At 42.4% G+C, this 25,478-nt stretch overlaps 1 protein-coding gene across 4 annotated transcripts in view; it reads right to left on the bottom strand.

Moving 5' to 3' along the window:
- DOCK4 (dedicator of cytokinesis 4) overlaps nucleotides 1–25,478 on the bottom strand; it is a 488,437-nt gene that overhangs the window by 10,668 nt on the left and 452,291 nt on the right. For 3 of the 4 annotated variants that reach the window (XM_055420853.2, XM_055420851.2, XM_088834582.1), the window contains exons 39-48: nucleotides 24,814–24,955; nucleotides 22,710–22,876; nucleotides 19,163–19,249; nucleotides 10,004–10,180; nucleotides 8,937–9,020; nucleotides 3,980–4,099; nucleotides 3,507–3,628; nucleotides 3,058–3,178; nucleotides 1,966–2,047; nucleotides 1,727–1,836 (exon numbers count right to left, since the gene is read on the bottom strand). In XM_055420853.2, the coding sequence (XP_055276828.1) occupies nucleotides 1,727–1,836; nucleotides 1,966–2,047; nucleotides 3,058–3,178; nucleotides 3,507–3,628; nucleotides 3,980–4,099; nucleotides 8,937–9,020; nucleotides 10,004–10,180; nucleotides 19,163–19,249; nucleotides 22,710–22,876; nucleotides 24,814–24,955 (1,212 nt within the window). The remainder of the gene's footprint in view (nucleotides 1–1,726; nucleotides 1,837–1,965; nucleotides 2,048–3,057; nucleotides 3,179–3,506; nucleotides 3,629–3,979; nucleotides 4,100–8,936; nucleotides 9,021–10,003; nucleotides 10,181–19,162; nucleotides 19,250–22,709; nucleotides 22,877–24,813; nucleotides 24,956–25,478) is intronic. The other variant, XM_055420852.2, reaches the window with a different exon arrangement.

The following is a 25,478-nucleotide window of genomic DNA, read 5'->3' as shown; positions in this document are numbered from 1 at the left end:
TCAAATATTGGGTTGGCCAAAAAGCTCGTTTGGGTTTTTCCATACCATCCTCAAATGAACTTTTTGGCCAACCCAATATAACTGGCAAATAAATTTTTGTAACAAAATATGGAAAAAATAAACAGTAAGTAGCAGTTAAACTACAGTGCTCTTTATAAATACAAATGCTAGACTGGCAATATAAAATGTAAGTAAGAAAGAAGAAATATTAGCTTAAAAATTCTCTAGTCAATGAACTTTACATTTTAAATCCTAGATTAGGTTAAAACATATGAAATGGTTAGTATGTTGCAATTTTTAACCCACAAAAATGCCAGTTTTACATAGTTCTACCTAATATATTGGATGAAAGGCACCAAGTCCTTAAAAGTAGATACACCAGAGGAATGTGTATTATGGAAATTTTGGCAACACACACTGCTTCAAATTTTACCAAAAGCAGAAAACTTGAGAGGCTAATCAGGTAGTCTTTCAGAGTCCCCCACGCTGGTGACCTGCTCTCCAGGAGCAGAGGGAACAAACTGAAAGTCCTCTGCAACATCAAGTGACAAGTGGAAATTAAACCAGTCAGGTGGTTCAGGAAAATGCACTTGGGTACAGTTTCTGCAACACGTCAGTGCTGTGCGGATGGGGTATCCTGGAACCTTTGGGAAGATCACACAATCAGCAAAGAGAAACCAATCCAGACAAATCCCCCTCATTCTCATCCATTTCCAGATGCAACTACAGCCTTCTGCCAGGATGGTGTGGAAAAACAGAAAATGAGCTGGAGGATAAATAACGATTATTCTCTGCTCCTAACTGATAAAACTCAGGGCTCCATAGGAATCTTTACCTTTGAAACCCCACCTCAAAGTGCTTAAAGGGCCCAGAGGGTCAAAACATGGGCCCTGCAGTCACTGAGGCTGAGAGAGACCACTGCAGAGCAGCAGCTCTGAGTGGGGTGGAGAGGCTGCGGGGGAAGCCCCAGGGTTTAGCCACTCCCTCCGCAGTGCATTTAAGAACAGCAGCGGCAAAAGGACACCTTCTTCACTTTTAGATACCTCGGTAAGCAATCTGTGGCAGCCATGCTTCTCCTCAAGGATCTTTGGCTAATGTAGGAAGTTCCTTCAAATTTCTGCTACAGACACATGCAAGCAGACTCAGGTGGCGCTCGTGGTAAAGAACCTACCTGCTAATGCAGGAGACATAAGAGATGCAGGTTCAAACCCTGGGTTGGGAAGATCCCCTGGAGGAGGGCATGGTAACCCACTCCAGTATTCTTGCCTAGAGAATCCCACAGACAGAGGAGCCTGGTGGGCTCCTGTCCATGGGGTCACAAAGAATTGGACATGACCGAAGCAACCTAACACGAAGGACAAGGAGTTCCTCCAAATTTCTGCTACAGACACATGCAAACAGACACCCCTGCCCCTAACTCATTCACCCATGACGTCTCTTAATGTTCAAGTGGCAGCAACAAAATAGATCAAAATGGGTAAAATCATTTCCCAATTCCCTCCCAGCTTTACTGCTCAGGCAACCACCAGGTATCCACGTCAGATTTGACAGTTCATACAGAAATTCCTAACAACAGGCCCAGGGCCGAGGAATGGACTTCACCCAGCTGGACTTGTCAACACGGCCCATCTGGTGGTCTCTGGCAGCTACCATGACTTTCCACAGCCCTGTGAGTCACATCCAGACTTTTCCTTGTTTCCTAGAATTTCCATCCCCAAAACACTACCTGACAAGGTTCCACAGGTGTCGGATAGATGGCACTGCACGGCCGCTCCCGCGGGGACAGGCAAGAGTTTTCTCTGGAATGTTTGTGTTTGTCAGACAACAAAGGAGAAGCTGGGGAGAGATGGAAAGAGAGGCTCATTGGCGGTGGTGAGCTGGGACCATTTGGAGGAGAAAGCCTGAGCCTGCGGGAGGCTGGGAAGTCCTCTGGGCACCCTCAGTCACCCACACCTTGGCACTGACCTCTGGCACTCGAGGGAGCAGAACTTGTCACATTAGGTGAGGCGGAGTGAGTAGAACTTAAGCTTGAGGTAGATGGACTTGGCTGGAAAACACAGGAGCTGTTATCACACATGGCTTAGAGGCTGCAGACTACACTGACACATTTGAAACAAAATCACCATTTTTTTTTTTTTTTCAAAATAGAAAAAAAAAAAAAAAAAGCCCATTAAGAATTATGGAAAAATCTCACTAACTCAGACCAATAAGGATGCTTGTCTGAATTAATTTAAAAAAACTGAGATTTTTGACACCTGCCAAAGGAATGCCTTTGTGTTCAATTCAGCTCCATACAGCCTATGACTAAAGACCAGTCAGCAGCGGCTCCCTGACTAAAGCACGAGCAGAAAGGCTCCCAGCCTTGGGCAGATAAACAGGTGAGTGCTTGTAAAAGGCAGAGAACATGCCTGTGCCTTTTCTCCAATGTCGTATGTTCAAAGCATGAATTTGGCAATATGTACTATGCCCCCTTTCCAAAGACAGAGGTGAGGAAAATTTCAGCTGAGTCTTACCGAGTGATTATCAATGTCCTATTTGCTGTATCTAAACACAACTTTTTGTTGCAAGAGTTACACTGACACTTAAATCCCTAAAAACCTGTTTTTCTTTAGTAAACAGTTTTTTATTACGGGAAATTTCCAACATATACCTAAGTAGAGAAATCTTAGCATGGGCCCCTAAACCGTATCTTCTTAAAGAAAAGAACAAAACACTCAGGAATGCTAAGAGGCAGCTGATCGGTGGTGACAAGCTCCAGGACACCCAACTGAAGACCTGACTCAGAGGCAGAGCTCAAAGTTCCCCTCGAGGGCCTGGCCGGGCTTGCCCACCGCTGGCTAAGGTCTTCCTAGAGTGGCCGGGGCAGCTTTGAGAGAATCAGCTTTGCAGACTCCAGGGACCAATAAGGCAATACAGGTGTGTAAAGGTTTGTCCTTAGGGTCAAGTTCTCGCTCGCAGGTCTGTTCCTAAGCACAGCAGAGTGAATGGAAACACTCATGATTGAGACAGAAAGGGAATAAACAGGACCAGACAAAAAGAAAACAGCTGATCAAGTACCTGCATGTTAAAGACTTCATCAGAGCTTTCTGATTGCCCTGTAATATTGCTTACTTCAGCAGACGCTTGTGAGGACAGTGAGGAGGAAGAGTATCGGTTGACAGCTGGGTAACTTAATGGGCTGTTTTCAGGGAGAAAAAGAAATGGTCGTTAACTCAGTCTCACATTGCACTTTATCACATGCTGGCATGGTATAAAAACCAAAGGGAAAAAATATATATACATCCTATTTTGTCGCCTCCCATTTGCCTCAATGTGATCAAACGTCTGAGTTTATTTCTCGTGCTGTTGCTATTTTACCAGTGGCAGATGTCTGCAGCTGCCTCTAGGGTTACTTATTTCATTAAGAAACCGCGTATTTGACAAATTGTGCCATAAAGAACGAGAGAATCGTTCCGGATCATCTTGTGGGAATGCCAAATTGTCAGATAATTCAGAATATGACTTACCTGCGTCGAGGAATTACCCTGGTACCATCTGGGCTCATGGAAGCAGGTGCTGAGTTTCTACACACACGAGGGCTTCCATTAGGAAAATGGACTGGACTGGCTTGTATACAAGCAGAAAATTCCTAAAGAGGTAGTAAAGAAAATATTTCAGAATTGTAACGGTAAGGGCAGAATCACTCGAAAGGTGCTGTGCTGTACTAGATGTGCATTCTGATGGTCATAAAACCTTTATATAGGCACTTAGGAATGTAAGTTATTAAGCCTTCCCTCATTTACTTTTTTGTTTTCATGAAAGTTAAGTGTGGCAAACCGAAGTTAATGCAATTTTAATTTTTGAGAGATCTCTGGTAAAATTTTGGTGCAGTTTGGCAGACAAACCAAAAGATGTCACTGTTGTATATGTCATGGTCCCGCTAACAAAAAGCAAATAGTAGAGGTCAGACTGCCCCCTGGTGGACACTTTGTGTACATACCTGAATTCCCAAGCTGGACTTCATCACAAAGAACTGGTCAACCAGCTTCTTGTGAAGGGGTCTCATATCCTGAGGAACAAACTTCTCATGCACGGCCAAGCCAAATTCCAAAATCTGTGCCTTGAGAGTATTAGAAGGAAAATATCCACATCAGTGAGTACCGCCTTAAGTGCCTGCTGGGGATTCAAGCATGGTGCCCTGCATTTTGCATGCATTACGGTTAACCTCCCCATCTGACAAGATTGGAGCAATCCTTAGTTTACTGCGGAGGACACTGAGGATCAGAAAATTCTGCATGTGCAGATGTAGCAAATGGACTTGTGGACACAGTTGGGGCAGGAAAGGATGGGACGAATTGAGAGAGTAGCATTGACATACATTATAATGCCCTGTGTAAAACAGCTAGCTGGTGGGAAGTGCTGTATAACACAGGGAGCTCAGCTCAGTGCTCTGTAATGACCTAGAGGGCTGGGAGGGAGAATCCAGAGGGAGGGGATATATATACACATATGGCAGAGTCACACTGCTGTACACCAGAAACTAACACAACATTGTAAAGCAATTACACATAATTTCAAAAAAGAAAAAAGAAAATTCTGCATGTACTAAAGGACAAATGGGAGTCTGAACTTATGTCTGATTCCAAAGACTTAACTGTCCCACTACCCCAAGTTTCTTTCCCATGTATTTTCAATCTATAACAACAACCATATTAAACAGTTAAGGGTCCCTTTGGCCCCTTCCTGCACTTCTCAGGAGGGGGCAAGGGATGAGGGCTCCCTGTTAGGAGGGTCAGGTGGTTCTCCCCGTGGTGATAAAGAACCTGCCTGCCAATGCAGGAGGTGTAAGAGATGCAGGTTCAATCCCTGGGTCGGGACGATCCCCTGGAGGGGGCATGGCAGTCCACTCCAGTCTTCTTGCCTGGAGAATCCCATCGACGGAGGAGCCAGTCGGACACGACTGAAGTGACTTAGCACGCACCACGTGGTACTCCCCAAGGGACCTCTTTTCTGGATGGCACTCTCTCAGCCATGTTGCCCTTCTCTCTCCCATCGCTTCCTCTGTCCCTACCCCTCCCTCTCTCAGATTTTCAGAATCTGTCAGGGAGGAAGGAACAAATGAGAGGGTATTCTGTAACAGTTGCGATGCTTCTTATTTTTGTTAAAAAATATTATTCTTGTTCTCTTATTATAATGCAAAAAGGAACAGTTCCTATTTTCAAAAAAGGTTTCCTACTCAGAGAACCTAAACTGAGATGAATGTAAACATTCAAGTTTCCTCTTTGTACAGCTAGGTCAAAAGTGCTTAATTCCTTTGATGGGAATAGCAGACATCTTTTACATTTTAAAAAATGCCCCATGCTACGGTGGTCAAAAGAACAATTTCAGAGGCTGAGAGGAAAAGAAATCACTCATCACTACTAGACGGTCCTCTATCTTTACAGCCCATGGTGGTTCAAGTTTGAAAGCTTCAGGGCAGACATGAGTGACTCGGGGAGGGTGAGAGCATCCAGTACCTTCCTAAGGGTCAGAACTGTGGCAACTTCGCCTGGAACATTTGCATAAAGATAAAAACACCTTGAAATAAATGGCAGGTGAAGTCTGTCTGAGGCACAAAGAGCAAGCCTGGTCTCTGTGGGGAGGGAGGAGGGATGGAGGAGTTGAGTCGACGGGCAGGGCCCTCGGTCCTCTGCATGTTAGACACTGGCTGTGAAGGGCCCGCCCTTTTGTGCAGGTAACGCTACAGGTTGGGTTCTCCTGGAGGTAGGCTTCAGCATGGAGATTGGGCTGTTCACTGGGGAGTATCCCTGGGATCACTGCCTGTAGGAGGGAGGGACAGTGTGGGACTTGACCAAAAAGGAAACTGAACCTGCATGGCAGCCTGAAAGCCTTTGCCAACCCCAGGGCAGCTCTGGATCTTGAATGATCTGTCACAGTTGAACTGTGTGTGCCCCAAATGGCCAGGCTGGGCCTCTCCTTCCCAGTTACTGGATGCAGGTCATCCAGGAAGGTAGGGATATTAGGCTAGGTGACACTCTGAAGCAACGGCAATGCTGGAGGATATGAGAGGCCAAGGTGTCTTCCAGCAGGTGGGGCCACAGGTCCTTTCTGGAAGGAGCCCTGGGGCTGTGCACCAACAGGTCTCTGAACTGCTTCCCAGAGGACCATCCCTCTCCAGCCCTCCCAGCTTCCTACAGTCCTGCAAAGACATTTGACTCGCCCAAGGTCACAAGGCTATAACGTGCACAACTTGATGGACCTAATGCTTCCTAGGCCACAGCTCTTTCCACAGGGTCCCATGATGCAGACAAAACAAAGGTTTCTCAATCTTTTTCTTGAAAGACTTCTTCAGTCAGTTCAGTTTCTCAGTTGTGTCTGACTCTTTGTGACCCCATGAAATGCAGGATGCCAGGCCTCCCTGTCCATCACCAACTCCCGGAGCCTACTCAACTCATGTCCATTGAGTCGGTGATGCCATCCAACCATCTCATCCTCTGTTGTCCCCTTCTCCTCCTGCCTTCAATCTTTCCCAGCATCAGGGTCTTCAAATGAGTCAGCTCTTCGCACCAGGTGGCCAAAGTTTTGGAGTTTCAGCTTCAACGTTAGTCCTTCCAATGAATATTCAGGACTGATTTCCTTTTGGATGGACTGGTTGGATCTCGCTGCAGTCCAAGGGACTCTCAAGAGTCTTCTCCAACACCACAGTTCAAAAGCATCAATTCTTCGGTGCTCAGCTTTCTTGACAGTCCAACTCTCACATCCATACATGACTAGTGGAAAAACCATAGCTTTGACTAGATGGATCTATGTCAGCAAAGTAATATCTCTGTTTTTTAATATGCTGTCTAGGTTGGTCATAGCTTTTCTTCCAAAGAGCAAGTGTCTTTTAATTTCATGGCTGGAGTCACCATCTGCAGTGATTTTCGAGCCCAAGAAAATAAAGTCTGCCACTATTTCCATTGTTTTCCCGTTTATTTTCCATGAAGTGATGGGACTGGATGCCATGATCTTAGTTTTCTGAATGTTGAGTTTTAAGCCAACTTTTTCACTCTTCTTTCATCAAGAGGCTCTTTAGTTCTTCTTCACTTTTTCTGCCATAAGGGTGGTGTCATCTGCATATGTGAGGTTGTTGATATTTCTTCCAGCAATCTTGATTGCAGCTTGTGCTTCATCCAGCCTGGCATTTTGTATGATGTACTCTGCATATGAGTTAAATAAGCAGGGTAACAATATACAGCCTTGATGTACTCCTTTTCCTATTTGGAACCAGTCTGTTGTTCCATGCCCAGTTCTAACTGTTGCTTCTTGACCTGCATACATATCTCTCAAGAGATGGATCAGGTGGTCTGATATTCTGATCTGTTTAAAAATTTTCCAGTTTGTTGTGATCCACAGAGTCAAAGGCTTTGGCGTAGTCAATAAAGCAGATGTTTTTTGGGAACACTTTTGCTTTTTCAGTGATCCAACGGATGTTGGCAATTTGATCTCTGGTTCCTCTGCCTTTTCTAAATCCAGCTTGAACATCTGGAAGTTCACGGTTCATGTACTGTTGAAGCCTGGCTTGGAGAATTTTGAGCATTACTTTATTAACGTGTGAGATAAGTGTAATTGTGCGGTAGTTTGAGCATTCTTTGGCATTGCCTTTCTTAGAGACTGGGATGAAAACTGACCTTTTCCAGTCCTGTGGCCACTGCTGAGTTTTCCAAATTTGCTGGCATACTGAGAGGCTTTTTAACCCTTTTGATTTTAACTCGAGGGAAAGAGTTCAGTCAGACTGAATATAGCAGGTAAGAATCCTGGGGTGAGACAAACCACTCACAAGAGAATTAAAAATCAACAAAGGCTAAAGGCATTCCATAATCCTAAGTACTTGATGACCTAAGCTGCTCACTTCATTTCTAGCTTCTACATCACCCCTAGGGCCACAATGAGAATTTAACTTCTCCTCTGTTTCCTTGCAGGTCAACTTCAAGTAATCCCTCTTTTCCAGAAGCTGTCCAACTGACTCTTCCACCCATGGTCCTGGTCCACGGCCACTTCTCTCCCTTCAGTATCCATTTTGTGGACTAAGCCTACAAAGCATAAAATATGGACTAAAACCAACTACAGCCGCCTCATTTCCAGGTCCAACAGAACATGCTTTGTTTATTAATTTGGCATTATCAAATGGAAAGAGATACTTCTGTCACATTTTATCACATGTATTCCATTTTTCATAGATATAAAATGTTTCCTATTGATTTCCTATTGAACCCAGCCTCTCCACCATAATGTCTCCCACTGCAGAGGTTTTCAAACCATTTTCAGGCCAAGAGCTATCAACAGGGGAAGATAAAGCAACAGATTATTCACCCTGGTTGTTCTTATTTGATGGAACCAAAGAAATAAAAGCCAATGTGCTTCTGTAGAATTGAAAATGAGATTGTATCTAGTTCTGTCTATGTCATATGATCTACAGGTTTTGTCTGCACAGTGTGATACTGTTTTAAAGCAAAGGGTATTACTGAGTGCCCACTTCCTTAGTCTATCATTTAAGTATGAATCTCATTCGTTCATTTACTGAATCATTCGTGTTAAGTTGATCCCAAAATCTTGAGTGAAAAGTTGGCATCAAGTCTTTGGGGACAGAACATTCAAAGACCGTTCCAAGGGGTGACATGTTCGCTCTAAGGGGCAGCCATAGTCTACTAAATTTTTTGTTTCCCCCCCTGCATCTAAGTGGGAGGAAAAAGTAGAAATTAGCAAGTCAGGATATATCACAAGTGAATCTGTAACCTGTGACTGCTAGATCACTGACATATGGAGCTGGCCAAAAAAGTGTTTTTGACACAGTTTATGGAACAACACGGACAAACATTTTGGCCAACCCAGAGAAAACCATGTAGATGGGACCCTGGGTAGACAAGCACCTGTGTGCCTGGAAGAGGGGGAAGGTGATGGGCTTCTGCCCTCCTTACCTGCTCAAGCATCAGCTCTCTTAACCGTGCGATTTTCTCTCCATCTTCAGGGTGACTTAAGATATATTCTTTGACAAAGAATGCCTGGTAAGAAAAAGGACAGTTTACTTCAAGAGGGTTACAAAGGAAGTAGAAGACACACTTATTGTTTCTAAGGCTTCTTTAAAGAAATGACTCCATTATACACCACTTTTGGGGGCCAGATGGAATGATTCAAAGTATGGCAGCTGGTCAGAGGGAATATAAGGAGGTGATAACAGGAGATCAGAGATTGCATGAACTTTGTATCTTTGGTAAAACAGATAGCAAATCTAAATCCATAAGCTTTTATGACATCACGTTGTTGTTCAGTCGCTCAGTCGTGTCCGACTCTCTGTGACTCCATGGACTGCAGCACACCAGGCCTCCCTGTCCTTCACTGTCTCCCAGAGTTTGCCCAAGTTGTGCTAAAGAATATTCAAACTACCGGACAATTGAGCTCACTTCCCATGCTAGTAAGGTTATGTTCAAAATCCTTCAAGCTAAGTTTCAGCAGTTCTTGAATCGAGAACCTCCAGATTTACAAGCTGGGTTTAGGAAAGGGAAAGAAACCAGAGATCAGATTGCCAACATTTGTTGGGTCATAGAGAAAGCAAGGGAATTCCAGAAAAACATCTGCTTATGACATGCTATCCTAAAATAAATTGCCTAAAGACTCAGAATGATCAAGATGGTAGCCTCATCTTCCAAACAAGATTAGATTCTTTTATGTCCAAGAATCACTCTTTGCTGAGGGAAATGGGTTTAGGTAGCCATTTATTAAACAATTGTGATATCTTCACTACTTTTATTCAAGAAAACACACACACACACATACTTTTAACCTCAAAATATCACATTCTGGGAAACAGAGTAAGTATGCATCCCCAGTGATTATACATTTGCTCTATTAAGCAAAGAAATCTGGTTGTATTGATTGTAGCCCTATGTCAGCAGGCTGATGTATGTGCATATCTTGAAAAAAGACTCTTCTGAAACATTAAGAAATCACAAATGAAAACTTTCACACAACAATAGCAAATCCTTACCTCTTGATACCTGGAAACTCCACCATTAACCGCAGCATCTATAACTCCATTCAGGCACATGGTTAGGGGATTAATATTCTGCATCTGTCTTGTCTGACACTGACTAATCAGAGTCTTCAGCTGCTGATTCTTATTCTCCAGCACTTCAATGGCATTTTCCAGAGGACTCATTTCTACCTAAGAACAAATGAGCATAAATATATATTGGATTTTGTGACATTCAAGAAGAAAGACAAAGTCGATTATCCACATTCTGAATTATCTGTGCTCCCCTCAGTATCTCTGCCAGAGGCCATCAGTACAGAACAGACAAGGATAGAGAAGACAAATTAGCTGTTTGTAAGGCCTGGGAAGAGAAGGTGATTATATTCACTGGCTGAAATGTGGTTCGAATAATCAGCAATCACCAATTATACATTAGCACTAAAACAATTAATTTAATCCTTGAAATAAAATTCAAGCCTATGTATTTCACAATTTATTTTTTCTTTTCTTTTGAAGGCTAAGTGTTCAAGGACCATGCATATTCTTAGCATCTTTCTAGATACTTAATGCGAAGTACCACAGGAGATAACAAAATGCATTTACAGATCCTCTGATGTCAAGGAAATTTTGGCCCAGTTGATAAGATGGGACATAGGCCCATATGGACCCCATATGCATATATAACAGTACCATAAGGTGGCACAGGATGGCACACAGTTATGAGTTATAGAAAATAAGATAATCAGATATGCTGCAGAATCTACTTGTTCCAGGAGAGCCAAATAGAATCAAAACGACTTTTCCATTCTGAGTTTTAATGGGAGACTCGTTGTGAAAGTGATGAAACTGCTCTTCAAAGGCACAGCACTGTGACTGTTACTGACACTGACATACTCTTTGAGGAGAAGGTCTGCCGAGCTCTCATCTGTATAATAATCTAAGCTTAAGGATTAGTAAGGAAGGGAAATTATTATCAGTTAAGGCAACAGTTTCTAAAGGTCACCTGAATCATCTTAAACCAATACTGAAAAGTACTAGAATGATTTCACTATGTCAAAATTCTGAATGTACATTTATCAAAAGACATTATATAAGAGGACAGATAAACCAGAAAGTAGGAGAAGATATTTGTAACATGTAAAAATCATCAGTCTATGTCCAGAATATATAAAGAACTCTTATAAGCCATTAAGAGAAAGGCAAACAGCTCACTTAAATATGGACAAAAAACATAACCATTTTATGAAGGAAGAAACCCAAATGACCAGTAGACATATGAAAAGTGTCAAACTGCATTTTTGATCTAAAAAGTGAAAAATAATACCACACTGATATACTGTTAAGCACTCACCAGAATGGCAAAATAAGTATGACAGTGGCAAATGAAGTGAGAATGTGAGGGACTGGATCTCTTAATTCCTGCTGCTGAATGTTCAAATCGGTTCAATCACTTTGGGATTATTTATTAAAGATGAAGATATCTATATATTTTGTGAGCCAATAATTCTACTCCTAGGCATATATCTGAGGAGAAGTAGAGTAGAAGATCTGTATACATGTGTACTAGGAAACATGTATAAAATATTCATACTCATCTCCAAAATCTGTACATCCATTAAAAAAAAGCATAAACATATTGTAGTATAAATGGAATACTATACAACAATGAAAAAAGTCACATGTAATAACATGGACTAATGTAAATAATACTGACAGATGCAGTTACACTAGAATATATACAGAGTACATTATTCCACAGGTGTACCTCTTTTTATTGTACTCTGCTTTACTGTGCTTCACAGATACTGTATTTTTCATAAATTGAAACCCTCCATTGAGTAAGTCTATGGGAATCATTTTTTTCAACAGCATTTGCTCACTTAATGTTCTGTGTCACACTTTGATAATTCTCACAATATGTCACATTTTTTCATTACTATATTTGTCATGGTGATCTGTGATCAGTGGTCTTTGATGCTACTGTTATAACTGATGTGGTATTTTTTAGGAATAAAGTATTTTCACATTCTGGAAGGTATACACATTGTTTTTTTAGACAATGCTATTACATACTTAATACACTATAGTATAATGTGAACATCAGTTTTATATACACTGGGACATCAACTAATCCGGGTGACTTGCTTTATTGTGATAGTCTGAAACTGAACTTGCACCATCTCCAGGATATGCCTGTATAAAGTTTAAAACCACGTAAACTAAACTGACTTGTTTAAAGACATATATATATAGGTAATAAACAAAGCAAGAGAATGGGTACCATAAAAGTTATGATAAGGGAGGGAGTAGCACAAGAGGCCAGTAGGGTGCTATTGCCAATATGCTGTTTCTTTACCTGAGTGGTGGTAAACAGGGTTTTATTTTCCAGTTATTTATGACATTAAACTTTTGTTTTGAGATCATAAAAGCTAACTCACAAAGAAGTCTGAGAGTTCTGATGAACTGAAACTTAAAAAGTCAACAAAACCTCTTAGAAACAGAAAGTAGAACAGTGGTTGCCAGATGCTGGGGGATGGGGGAAAAGGGAAATTGCTGTTCAATGGATATTGAAAAACAATGTGCATATAGTTAATACCACTGTATTATACATTTTAAAATGGTTATAATGGTGACTTGTATTTTTTAATAACCATTTTAAAAAAATTCATGCTTACCCTTTAAATGTTAGTAATATGAAGAAATTTTACAAGTAAGCAAAATAAAATACAGTAAATACAGACAAAAGACAAATAATAACCTAGGAAAATACTTCCAACATATATTTCAGATGATATTATCAATATATCTCAAATACTGACGAAAACTATACAAAGAATACAATCAGTGCATTCACCAAAAAGTGAGTTAATATATGAAAACATACCATCTTCACTAGCACTCAACAAATGCCAAAAAAAGCCAACCCTACTGTGACCACTTTTGGTCTAATATCTGGAAATTTAAAAATAATATACAGCACCCCGTGTTGAAGAGAATTCTGGGAAAATGGTTATTCCCAACAATAGTTATCTCCTCCAGACAGGGCATAAGTTGATACATGCCATTGCTGATCCATGAGTCAATATTACTGATTATATATTGGTGAAATTATTCTAAGGAGATGGTCAAAGAAGTGCATAAAGAATAATGTGTAGAAATGTTTATCAATAAATTATTTTCCATTGGTCCCAGATTGTGATCTTTAATTACTATCCACCACTGAAAAGAATCAGGAGTCATAGGAGAAATGGTTGCTTTCAGGTCTGTGGCAAGATTGCACAAGTGAGTCTGGACTACCCAGAGAGCAAGGAAGGCTTCATCAAAGCAGCTGGCCTGCTGTCAATCCACTCTCCTTACTGGAGGGATGTCCTTGGGGAACAGGAAAGAAAGCAGGTGACTGAGGTCTTATCTTCTTGTCAATTAAAGCTTCAATATAGACCAACTGCTAAGAGGAAGAGATGGTATCTACAGAATGCCCTTAGCAGGAAGTCCCCAGCTACAAGATTGCTGACAGTAAATAAACCCAGAGTCCCTCAGGCATGCTTCTCTAGAGAATGTCCCAGAGAAGTCTGACAACTCTCTGGAGTATAAATTGGAATGTTTCACAATTTAAATTTTATGATTCAAATGTACTCTCTGTATGAGGGACTCTGTGAACGTCCCTTAGAGACTCTGTCTTCAGATCTGAATTATTAGTGATACGGGAAAGAAGGACATGGAGGACAAAACTTGAGGTCTCAGATATCTCTCTGCTTCATCCCAGCCTCTTGCCTGCCTAAAAGTTGTTAGTAAAGTTTGATGCTGATTCCTATGCTTGATTTGACAACTGGCCTGTGTATTAGCTCAGTGACAAAGACAACTTGGATACCGTCAAAAGGACTGAGGCGCCAACCTGAAAATGCGTTCAATGGGCAAAATGCAACAATGTGAAAGTAATGATTAATAACTGCAGCGGACCGGAACAAAACAAATATGTTTAAATCCACAATGCTAAACAAAACTAACAAAATAAAACCCTCTTTGGTCACATTTATAGGGTGTTGTGGGTGCTAAGTCGCTTCAGTCATGTCCAACTCTCTATGACCCTATGGACTGTAGCCCACCAGGCTCCTCTGTCCACGGGATTCTCCAGGCAAGAATACTGGAGTGGGTTGCCATGCCCTCCTCCAGGGGATCTTCCTGATCCAGGGATTGAATCCACATCTCTTACGTCCTCTGCATTGACAGGCAGGTTCTTAACCACTGGTGCCACCTGGGAAGCCCTTATAGGGTGTTAGGAAACCAAATTATTATTTTGAAAATTGGTAAATCAAAGGAAAGAAAAAAGTATTAGACTTCCTTTCGTATACCTGAGGGTAATCAGACTGTCGATGAAGGGATGTTTCTCTTTATAAAAGTATTCTAATCAATAAATGAAGAAAGAATGATAAAATATCACCCTTTCGTAACCTCTAATAGATTCCTGGGCAGGGGCAATGATCAGCGCTGCTTGCCAACCACTGCATATAACACCTGAGAAGTAGTCTTGCAAAAAATAAAAGACAAAAAAACCCATTTTATCAAGCTTTTAGATCTAGCAGTCAATTTACCAAAAAATATAGGAACAAAGAAACACATTAAATGATCTCACTGATTTATAGTCTGCAAAATCCAGACTCAAGGAAACACTTCAGGATAAACAACCTGATTTCTTCAACAAAAAAGCTGCAAGGAGAAAATAATTGGGGGGAACCTATAGATCAAATGAGATCTAGGAGGCATTTCGACCAATGTGAATGTGTGGCCCTTATCTGGGTCCAGGTTCAAACAACAGATGACAAAAACAAACAAAAACCTATAAAATGGAGAATTAGACAATTGTGAATAAATTGGATATTTAATGATCAAGGAGTTACTGTTAAAATTTTTAGATGGAAAATGTAAACATAATAATGGTACTGTGTTTATGTTTCTGATAAATATACAGACTGAAATATTCTTATAGTGTCTAGGACTGACTTCCAAGTAATCCAGTGTAAAAGGGAATGGAGGGAGCTGTACATGACACAAAATTGGCCTTTTTGATAACTGTTGAAGTAAAATAATGGGTAACTAGGTTTATTATATCTTCTCTCTATTTTTATATGACTTAACTCTAGTTTTAAAAAGGAGACTGGCTGCTGTATACAGAAGTGGCTGCAGCAGGGGGAGGGCAGAACGGCAGAAGCAGGTGATCTCTTAGGAGACTACTTCAGAAATCAGGCACTGGATGTATGGCAAAAGCCACCACAATATCCTAAAGTAATTAGCCTCCAATTAAAATAAATAAAATTTTAAAAAGAAATCAGGCAGTAGATGGCGCTATCAGAAGGGAGACGAGCAGGACTCAGATGCTGGGCAATTTTGAAAGTACCTAGAGCCACACAACTTTCTGATGGATCTGATGTGAAGTATGATAATATTCTCAGTGGGTAAAGAATCCACCTGCAGTGCAGGAGACACAGGAGGTGGGTTCGATCCCTGGTGGGGAAGATCCCCTGGTGGAGGAAAATGACAACCCATTCCAGTATTCTTGAAAAATCCCAAGGACAGAGGAGCCTGGAGGGCCACAGTCCCTGAGGTCACAGTCAGATACAACTGAGCGACTAAGCACACACATCATAATACTGGGGCTTCCCAGGTGGCACTAGTGGTAAAGAACCCTCCTGTCAATGCAGGAGTCATAGGAGATGCAAGTTTGATCCCTGGGTCTGGAAGATCCCCTGGAGGAGAGCATGGCAACCTATTCCAGTATTCTTGCCTGGAGAATCCCATGGACAGAAGAGCCTGGCAGGCTACAGTACATAGGATCACAAAGAGTCAGATACGAATGAAGCGACTTAGCATAGCACACAGCACATGAGAATACTGTCATTATCTTTAAGGCTTAGAAATATCATTATCTGTACATTCTATAGTTTTTTCACCATGTTTAAAATGTTTCAAATGAGCTTATTTTTAATCAAAAATATTTTGTTTTAAAAACAATTACTGAGGAAACAGTAGTTCAAAGAGGCTTATCATCTTTGAAAGAATGGGACAATATGTTTAATAATGTTCTGGGGTTATGATTCACAGAATAAAGGGCCATTGGGGGCAGGAGGAGAAGGGGACGACGGAGAATGAGATGGCTGGATGGCATCACCGACTCTATGGACGTGAGTTTGAGTATACTCCAGGAGTTGGTGATGGACAGGGAGGCCTGGCGTGCTGTGATTCATGGGGTCGCGGAGAGTCGGACACGACTGAGCGACTGAACTGAACTGAACTGACTGATCTCATCTGAAATCTTTGCTGCCAGATGTTTCAGAACTCAGAATTTTTCTGACTTCAGAAAGGTAACACAGGGCACATATAGTATATTACACCATCCTCAGGCAGGATCTGAAGAAGTTTCCTTTAATCAAATGTGTTAATATTTCTGTAGTAAAGTACATGAATAGTCATACTAAGTGTGATAAATATCATAAATGGTCTGAGATTGGGTTAGGTATATTAACAACTGAATTTTGGAGCCCGACTTATAAACACATCTTTTGGTATTCAGAATCTTTTAGAGTTTGGTAAGGTCCAAAAGGAATTTCAATTCAGTGTGGCACACACGTCTTGAGTGCCCCAATCATCAGGACCTTCTACACTGGCAATTAAAGCAGGAAACCAACAACACTAATAGAAGGTGGGGATATGCCAGGCAGCAGGAATAAGAGAAAGACACGAGGCTGTCAGAAGTGGGCTGTGTTCAGGGAACAAAACAGCCCAGCTAGATTTGTTCTGTTTGACAGAGTATAAGATTGCATATTCTAATAAAGTAGGCAGCTGCTGTTTGAAAGGTTGTGTTTAGTAACTCTCCCTTAATCACTACCAGCATGCTGCTTTTTATTAGCAGGCTCTGTGTGTGTGTATATTTTTAAGGTTAGGAACACTGGTAAGACTTCACAGAATTTACTGCTCTGGGTAGTAAGTAGCTGAGAAGGCTCTCTGAATCATTAATGCAGCAAGGATGACTAAGAACATTCCTGTGGTTTGGGCGCATGCCATTCAGCAGGAAGCAAAATATTAAGATTTTCTGAGCACTGAACTCAGCAGCCTCTTCCACAGGAGGCCACAGGGTCCACCATGGAAGCAACCAACTCTGTGGACCCTTGATTCAGACTTGACAAGAACACACCCACACTGGTGTAATCTGCTGGATGGAGTGCAGTTTGTTAAGAGAGCTGTATGAATTTTTTAGCCTTGCAAAATGAAAATGCCATTAAATCCCTAGCGTGATTGAACAGAATAAGCTGAGGGTGGTTTCGATGCTTAGAGACCGCAGGTAGGACAAGCCATTCTTGGAAGACAATTTGGGTGGGATCTGCTCTTATGGACTCATTGACAGGGTGGGCTTGTTACCTAAAAAAGGAAGGGGATATATTACATTTTCACAATTGGCACATTTTTCCATCAGGACTATGGCAAAGGGCTGGCCCCTGCCATAATGGATATGCCAGGGGTGGGAGGGAGGATTCTTTGGGGCATAGATCTGTGGCTGACAGCAAGGGGCTGGGGCCTTGATAACTGTTGGGGAGGGGTTCTCACTCCAGACATGGCTGCTTTCCACAAATACTCTCTCCCTTCCCACAGCAGGGGTCATGTTTTACAACCAAAGGCTCTTCGGTTCTGCAAGGAGATCCAACCAGTCCCTCCTAAAGGAAATCAGTCCTGAATATTCATTGGAAGGACTGATGTTAAAGCTGAAACTCCAATAGTTTGGCCACCTGATGCGAAGAACTGACTGATTAGAAAAGACCCTGATGCTGGGAAAGATTGAGGGCAGGAGGAGAAGGGGATGACAAAGGATGAGATGGTTGGCTGTATCACTGACTCAATGGACATGAGTTTGAGTAAGCTCTGGGAGTTGGTGATGGACGGGGAGGCCTGGGTGCTGTAGTCCATGGGGTCACATAGAGTCGGACACGACTGAGTGACTGAACTGAACTGAACTGCTCTTTGGTTGCTGTGATTTCCACATTCTCAATGACACCCACTGATCGCTCCACTGGTGCGCAGGGAGAACAGCACAGAGGCATCCTTCTACTGTGAACTGTTACACCGTGGACCTACTGTGTGTCAGATACTGTGCTGGGCTTGACACTGGCCTCACACTGCTTATAATGCTAGAAGAAAAAAATATACCTAGCTTTGGAGTCAGAAAAATCTGGGTTTGAGTTTATCCTTTTTCAGTATCTTGCTACGGGATCTGTGGCAAAGGCTTTTAACCTCATGTCAAAACTTGTGAAAAGAGCAGTAAGAACATGTACCTTGGACATGGAGAAATGAGAACCACAGCACACTGTTGGTGGGAATGTAAACTGGTTCAGTCACCTTAGAAAATAGGATGGAAGTTCCTTAAAAAACTAAAAACAGAATTACCATGTAATCCAGCAATCCTATTCCTGGCTATACAGAGAAAAAAAATGAAAATACTAATTCAAAAAGATACACGCACCTGAATGTTCATAGCAGCATTGTGTACAGCAGCCAAGATATGCAAACAACCCAAGTGTCCATCCACAGATAAATGGATAGAGAAGAGAGAGGTGATGTATACGATTGCATACACACACACACACACAATGGAATATTACTCAGCCATAGAAAAGAATTGAATTGTATTATTTGCAACAATGTAGATGAACCTAGAGGGTATTATACTTTGTGAAATAAGTCAAAGAAAGATAAACACTCTTTGTTATCACTTACATGTGAAACCTAAAAATAAAATAAAGAAATGCAAATAACAAAACAAAAATGAATACATACCTTGTAGCTCTGACATGGTGATTAAATAAGATAATGTAGATAACTTTCTTCCACTGAAGATAAACAGTGAAGGTCTCATTGCTAGAGTGGTTAGGGGAGCTGGAATTCCAGTTTCTCTAACTCAAGGGCCTGAGGTGTTGACATACTGCAGTCAGGGCTATTTTGGAGGGGTCACTTGGGCTGGCTGGGCTAGGCCAGTGGGTCCCCTTCCAGCTTTCATCATAGCAGTCAACATCACAAACATTCACTAACTGACTGTGAGTGTTTCCAGGGCAGTGAATACATGGCCTGACTCCAGGTGAACAGCTGTGCTGAGCAAGTGGTCAATACTTGAGAATAAGCTCTGATCCTTACCACTTCACGCTTCTCCACTTCAAACCAGCGGGAAATTCCAGGTAAACTCTGCACCAAGTATAGTGATGTTCGTTCCACCCAGAGACTCTACGAAATACAAAACAATTTAAGTCCCCAAGTTACCTTCTTTCCAGTTACGGAGCGATGACTAATGTTTGCCATTCAATTTTACCAAGTTTTCGGTCTTTGTCAGCTTTCCTTTAGTATTCATTCCAGTGCTTCAGGAATCTCCTTGCACTCGGGAAGCTATCTCAGTAAGACACGCTGAAGCTTACGTTAATTTCACTCTATATAACCTGAAACTTTTTTCTGTGCAGAATACATGATCTACTTCAGACAGTAATCTTAAAAATGTAAAAACAGGTCATCACATTCTTTCCTTTTTCTCTAAATTGCTAATTTAAAGTTTCTCCACTCCTCAAGGGGGTCTAGCCATTTTTACTTGGAAAGGGATATAGTATCAGCTAATCATCATGAGATTAGAATAACAGAATCCTCAAGAAGGAAAGGGCTTTAAGAATCTCATAGCCTAATCTTTCTGTATTAAAGATGAAAGACATTAGCCTCTAAAGGCATGTGTACTGTGCTTAGTCTTGTCTGACTTTTTATGACCCCATGGGCCGTAGCCCATCAGGTACCTCTGTCCACGGGGATTCTCCAGGCAAGAATACTGGAGTGGGTAGCCTATTCCTTCTCCAGGGGATCTTCCTGACCCACGAATCAAACCGGGGTCTCCTGCATTACAGGCAGATTCTTTCCCAGCTGAGCTACCAGGGAATCCCAAGAGGCATGTGACCTGCTCAAAGCTACATTCTCACACCTGTACTGCCAGCCCCAGGACCCCTGCACTAGAATGTCTGACTCCCCCATGGCTACAGTTACTGTTCCATCTGCACTGCTGTGATCCAGGAGAATCTGTACTTAGAACTGGGCCTCCCTCTGGCCAGGATGAGCATCCCCATGACACATGAAATCACAGGTGCCTTTGGTAAGACCTGCTGTTGACAATGGGTCTCTCTCTCGTGAACAGGCTTCTGCATATCTGCCTCATGTTTCCTGGTTAAACAAAGCATATTCCCATGTGTAGTAAACCTGAAAAAGTTCCTGAAACACTGCCATTTATTCAACAACAACAACAAATCGAAGGATTTCTTTGTGCCAGCCAAGATCTAATGAGATGAATATGGCAGCAGCCCTGTGACAGGAGGCCAGAGCACTCCGCTGGTGATGAGGGACGAAGCAGATCAAGAAGGGTTCAGGGGGCTTCCCTGGCATCTCAGTGGAAAAGAATCTGCCTGCCAATGCAGGAGACATATGTTTGATCCCTGATCCGGGAAGATGCCACATGCTGAGGAGCATCTAATCAAGTGTGCAACAACTATTCGGCCTGTGTTCTAGAGCTGGGGAACCGCAACTACTGAGCCCACATGCCCTAGACTGTGCTCTGCAACAAGAGAAGCCACCGCAATGAGAAGCCCGAGCACCGCAACTAGAGAGTAGCCTCCGCTTGCTGCAATTAGAGACAAGCCTGAGTGGCAACGAAGACCCAGCAGATTTAAAAAAAAAAGAAGGGCTCAGGGAGAAGAGAGAGGAACGGCCCAGGTGCTGGGGGAAAACAGGAGGAAGCAGGCACACGAGGCATCCTGTGGGAGGAGGACTGTGCTTCACTGAGGAGGTGACACGTGAGTGGAATTTTGAAGAGTGAGTAGGAGTTTGCCAGGCGGAGAGCGGGGGAGGCGGTGCAGGCAGCAGGAAGCAGAGACGCAAGCGGCTTGTGAAAGGGCACGGCAGGAGATGGAGGGAGAGCTCCGTGCTGCCAGAGCTGATAGAGTGGGTGAGTGGGCTGCAGCAGAGATGAGGCTTCTGGAAGGGCAGTTTGGAGACAGATGCTGAGGGCTGTGAGCACATGAAAAAGGAGCCAGATTTATTATTTTTTTAAAGGAGGGTTGCTATACCATTGATAAATATTTAAAGTGATGGCCAAAAGGAAATGTGGTGCAACAGAAAAAGCAATGGAGAAGGCATCAGAAGATGTTCATTCTAATGCAGGGTCTGGGGTAGTGAGAATGCTATTCTGAGCAAGTCACCTGCCTGATCCTGGAGTCCTTGGACTTTTTATCTACTGGAAACTTGCAATGAAAACTATATTATACACTAATGATCTTTAATCAGTTTTGGAAGGCAGAAAGAAAAATTATCCAGAGGGATTAGAAAATGGTTATGGATCTTTTCAGTAACATCGTACTGTTATTTTCCAGTGGTTTCCTGGCCTTGATGTTTAACCTTTCATCAACGTCCTTGACCAAAGGACTGTTCCTTGTTCGGTCTCATCATAACACTGCACAACTATCCAGCTTTCCCTATGATCACTCGGCTGTGAGCAATTCTGGAGCTACTGTGAGGAGCACCAGGGACTGAAACTTAGGTAGGAATGACAAGCGAGTTCACATCAGACAATCACAGCTGATAGCGTTAGAAGAACATTTCCCAGCTTCCCTGATAGCTCACGTGGTAAAGAATCCACCTGCAATGCAGGAGACCCCGGTTCAATTCCAGGGTCAGGAAGATCCCCTGGAGAAGGGATAGGCTACCCACTCTAGTATTTTTGCGTTTTCCTGGTGGCTCAGCTGGTAAAGAATCTGCCTGCAATGTAGGAGACCTGGGTTTGACCCCTGGGTTGGGAAGATCCCTGGAGAAGGGAAAGACTACCCACTCTAGTATTCTGGCCTGGAGAATTCCATGGACCGTATAGTCCATGGGGTCACAAAGAGTCGGACATGCTAAGCGACTTTCACTTCACTGCGATGAAAGAAGCTAAGCCAAGTCACCCAGGATTCTACATTCATTTTACATTTTTTTGCTTGGGGGGAGATACTGGGGATCTGTATGGTCTCACTCTGTCACTGTTCTCAAGGAAAGGGCAGATTATAATTTATCTGTGGAACAATTTCACGCCTTTCCCCCAGTAGGGCTGTGAGAAAACTTGCTCCTTCTGGTTGAGAGAGAACTAGCAAGGCTTATCAGAACTGAGGATGGAAAACTCAACCCATGTAAAGAATCTATGGTTGGTCCTCTCAGAAGTCTGAGTTACACATCATTCTATTGAGAAAAAGCAGCAAAAGATAGCACAATCTCTCTCACTGGGCCAGGAGCTTCCCCAGTGGTTCTATCTCAGAATCACCTGTTCCTTCCCTCATGCTAATCTCCTGTATCTGAGAATAAAGCTAAGGCTCAACATGTATGAATGGAGGACTGAGCTGAACCCTGAGATCTCAAAAACTGGACAGAGGACCACTTCCATAGAATCATCATAAACTTTGGGGCCTCCTCTGTTACCCAAATGAGTCAGAATTCCCAGGCCAAGAAACCTGCTTGGTTAGAAAACACCTCACGTCACCCTGATACATGGCAGAGTTTAAGAATAATTATATCACCTTCTAGTTTTATCACCTGACTGTATCTTGAGTAAATACTTAACAAGCATCTTGATAAAAAAAAGCTCTCAGTCTATTTGAGGAAACCATGTGTCATAAGAATTGCTCAGTACCTTGAATTCATTCTCTTTATCTTTCGTGCCTTTGTGAAACGGTCTGTCGTAGCGGAATTTCCAGATGTGATTCACTTTATAGAAGCTTTTGATGTTGTCTGGGACACCTTCTCTCTGAAGGACCTCCTGGCTTTCTGGGATGGGAGTCACAGCGTATATCTGCAAATCTAGAATTCAAGAGTCAAGGAGGGAACCTGATTTGGCAGACTCCCTGGGGCGTCTGGCTTGACCTGAGCTATGGCAGAAAGAAAGGGATGGTGAACAATAGAGTGTTTCTATTGGGGCAAAGTCAAAACTGCCAAGAAGGTACCAAGAACTCAGTTCATAGCAAATCACTTCTCAAACTACAAGCCTTAAAATAGCTTCACAGAGGTCATTCTGACAACGTATCAGTTTGAAATTTCTATGTCCTGTGAATTCATTTATCATAGATTATTTTTTGGGGTGGGGGTGGGTTTGAATGACTTGGATCCTAGGTACTAAGGATTGTATTCATTTTAACCCATATGAGGCTTATCTTTAGTGCATGTATGGTCCTTTTAAAATGTGTTTGTTTGTAAAATAATGTATAAATACCTATGCAACCAAAGACAGTACTGCAACCGGTACTGATAAAAACTCATATGTTCCCTGTCTCTAGCCTTTGCACATCTGGGGTATCCACTCTCCCAAACCTTGTATTGATAAGCAGAGTGTTTAGTTATAGTTGGTATTTTTGAAGACTGCATTAAAGGGATTTAATTACTTATAAATTAAAGGGATTTATTTACTTATAAATTTACCATCATTTCTTCTCAAAGAAAGATAGCAAAATCTTTTCCCTTAAGTAATTGCTTGCTTCTGGTACATTTAAGTTTCTACTTTGGAATGGTATCTGTAATTTTCAGGGGGAAGTTTCTGATTTTCTTTAAGATTGTCAATTTCAGGAAGAGAGAACAATTCATAAAGGAGTGCTGGGGTGAATTCCCTTTGTCTCTAATGCCTGTGTAATTTCAGTTGAGTTGTTTATGTTTGCACAATGGGAGTGTCAATTACACGACAATTGTTAAATGCTGTCCGGAATGCCATGGCTAAGAGTCCCTGAAAGATATAGGGCTACCTCTTCCTCTTCCGTTTCATCCAGAATAAAAATATCAAGGGAAAAGTGGGTAAGTGATATATGCCAGTAAACATAACACTATCATTTCCTTGAAGTGAAGTAGTTTCAACAGGGTGTGCGTGTGTGTGTGTGTGTGTACACACTCAGTTGCATCTGACTCTTTGAGACCCCATGGAATTCCCTCGGCAAGAATACTTGAGTGGGTTGCCATTTCCTTCTCCAGGGGACCTTCCCGATTCAGGGATTGAACCCACGACTCATGCAGTGGCAAGTGGATTCTTCACAGTGAGCCACCTGGGAAGCCCATTTCTACAGGGGATGCCAGAGGAAAATTATTCTAGGGGAAATCCCTAAGAAAGAGCTTTAAAAGCAGGGTTGAGATATAGAAAAGCTGCAACCTTTAAAAAAAATTCTCTTAACAGAATCCTTAAGGGATTTTTTTTCAACTGACATTATGAGAATACCTAGCATAATTCTGTTTGGAAGGAGTGATGCTTTTAAACTGTGGTGTTGGAGAAGACTCTTGAGAGTCCCTTGGACTGCAAGGAGATCCAACCAGTCCATTCTAAAGGAGATTGGTCCTGGGTGTTCATTGGAAGGACTGATGCTAAAGCTGAAACTCCAATACTTTGGCCACCTCATGCGACGAGTTGACTCACTGGAAAAGAGTCTGATGCTGGGAGGGATTGGGGTCAGGAGGAGAAGGGGACGACAGAGAATGAGATGGCTGGATGGCATCACTGACTCAATGGGCATGAGTTTGAGTGAACTCCGGGAGTTGGTGATGGACAGGGAGGCCTGGCGTGCTGTGATTCATGGGGTCGCAAAGAGTCGGACACAACTGAGTGACTGAACTGAACCAAAGCTAAAATTAAGATGATGAGAAAGGAGAATGCGAACAGGGCTATTGACAAGGGGCCAGTGCCTGAAGCACCTGCACAGAAACACTCTACAGCCAAAGGCCAATGGGACCTCGTCAGAACCCGCCTTTCTAGGTGTGGATACACTGAGCTTCTGCCTGGAAGATGGTCTCGTCGGGTTGGTTGGCATGCTGCATGGCGATGGCGTGGGGGAACTCGTTTAGCATTCTCTGCTGGAAGGCCTCCAGTCTTTCGTAGTCATGCCCTCGACACACAAACTCTTTATTCTGGAGGTAAAATCAGAAAAAGAAACATTAGGACTATGTAATTGAGTGCAAATACTACAGTGAGAAGCCAAAATATGCAACACTGGCAGTAACTAAGTGTAGGCCCAACATCAATAGAATATAACCAAAAACGCCACACTGGAACAGCCTAGAGAATTTGTCTAAATATTAAAAATACAGGGCAAAGGTCATAAGCATCACTCTCTATTGCTTCTAGTAAGTTCCACAGCATGCCTCACTTTTCCAGGTTCACCTGCATGAGGTGCAAAGGGGTGTCTGATTATCAGAGCACCAAAGTACAAAACTAAGCAATCGTGTTCCCTCCAAATGTTAGTGGACACATGTTACAGAGTAGTTTAAAAACTGTATAACAAAGTCAAGTGGGCAAATTCTCAATTTGGAAGAAAGCAAAGTAAGTGCAATCCCTAAAAATACATTTTATGCATCCTTTCTATAAAGGTCACATAGATCGGCCTTAATCCTTTCACTTGTAGATGCTTCCATGGAGAGGAAGGCCAAGTTG

This window comes from Moschus berezovskii, chromosome 3, assembly GCF_049115385.1.
Source record: "Moschus berezovskii isolate FMDL1 chromosome 3, NW_MosBer_1.0, whole genome shotgun sequence".
NCBI classification, from domain to species: Eukaryota; Metazoa; Chordata; class Mammalia; order Artiodactyla; family Moschidae; genus Moschus; species Moschus berezovskii.
Note: the sequence above shows the minus strand (reverse complement) of the source record. Positions and strands in the feature narration are given on the sequence as shown.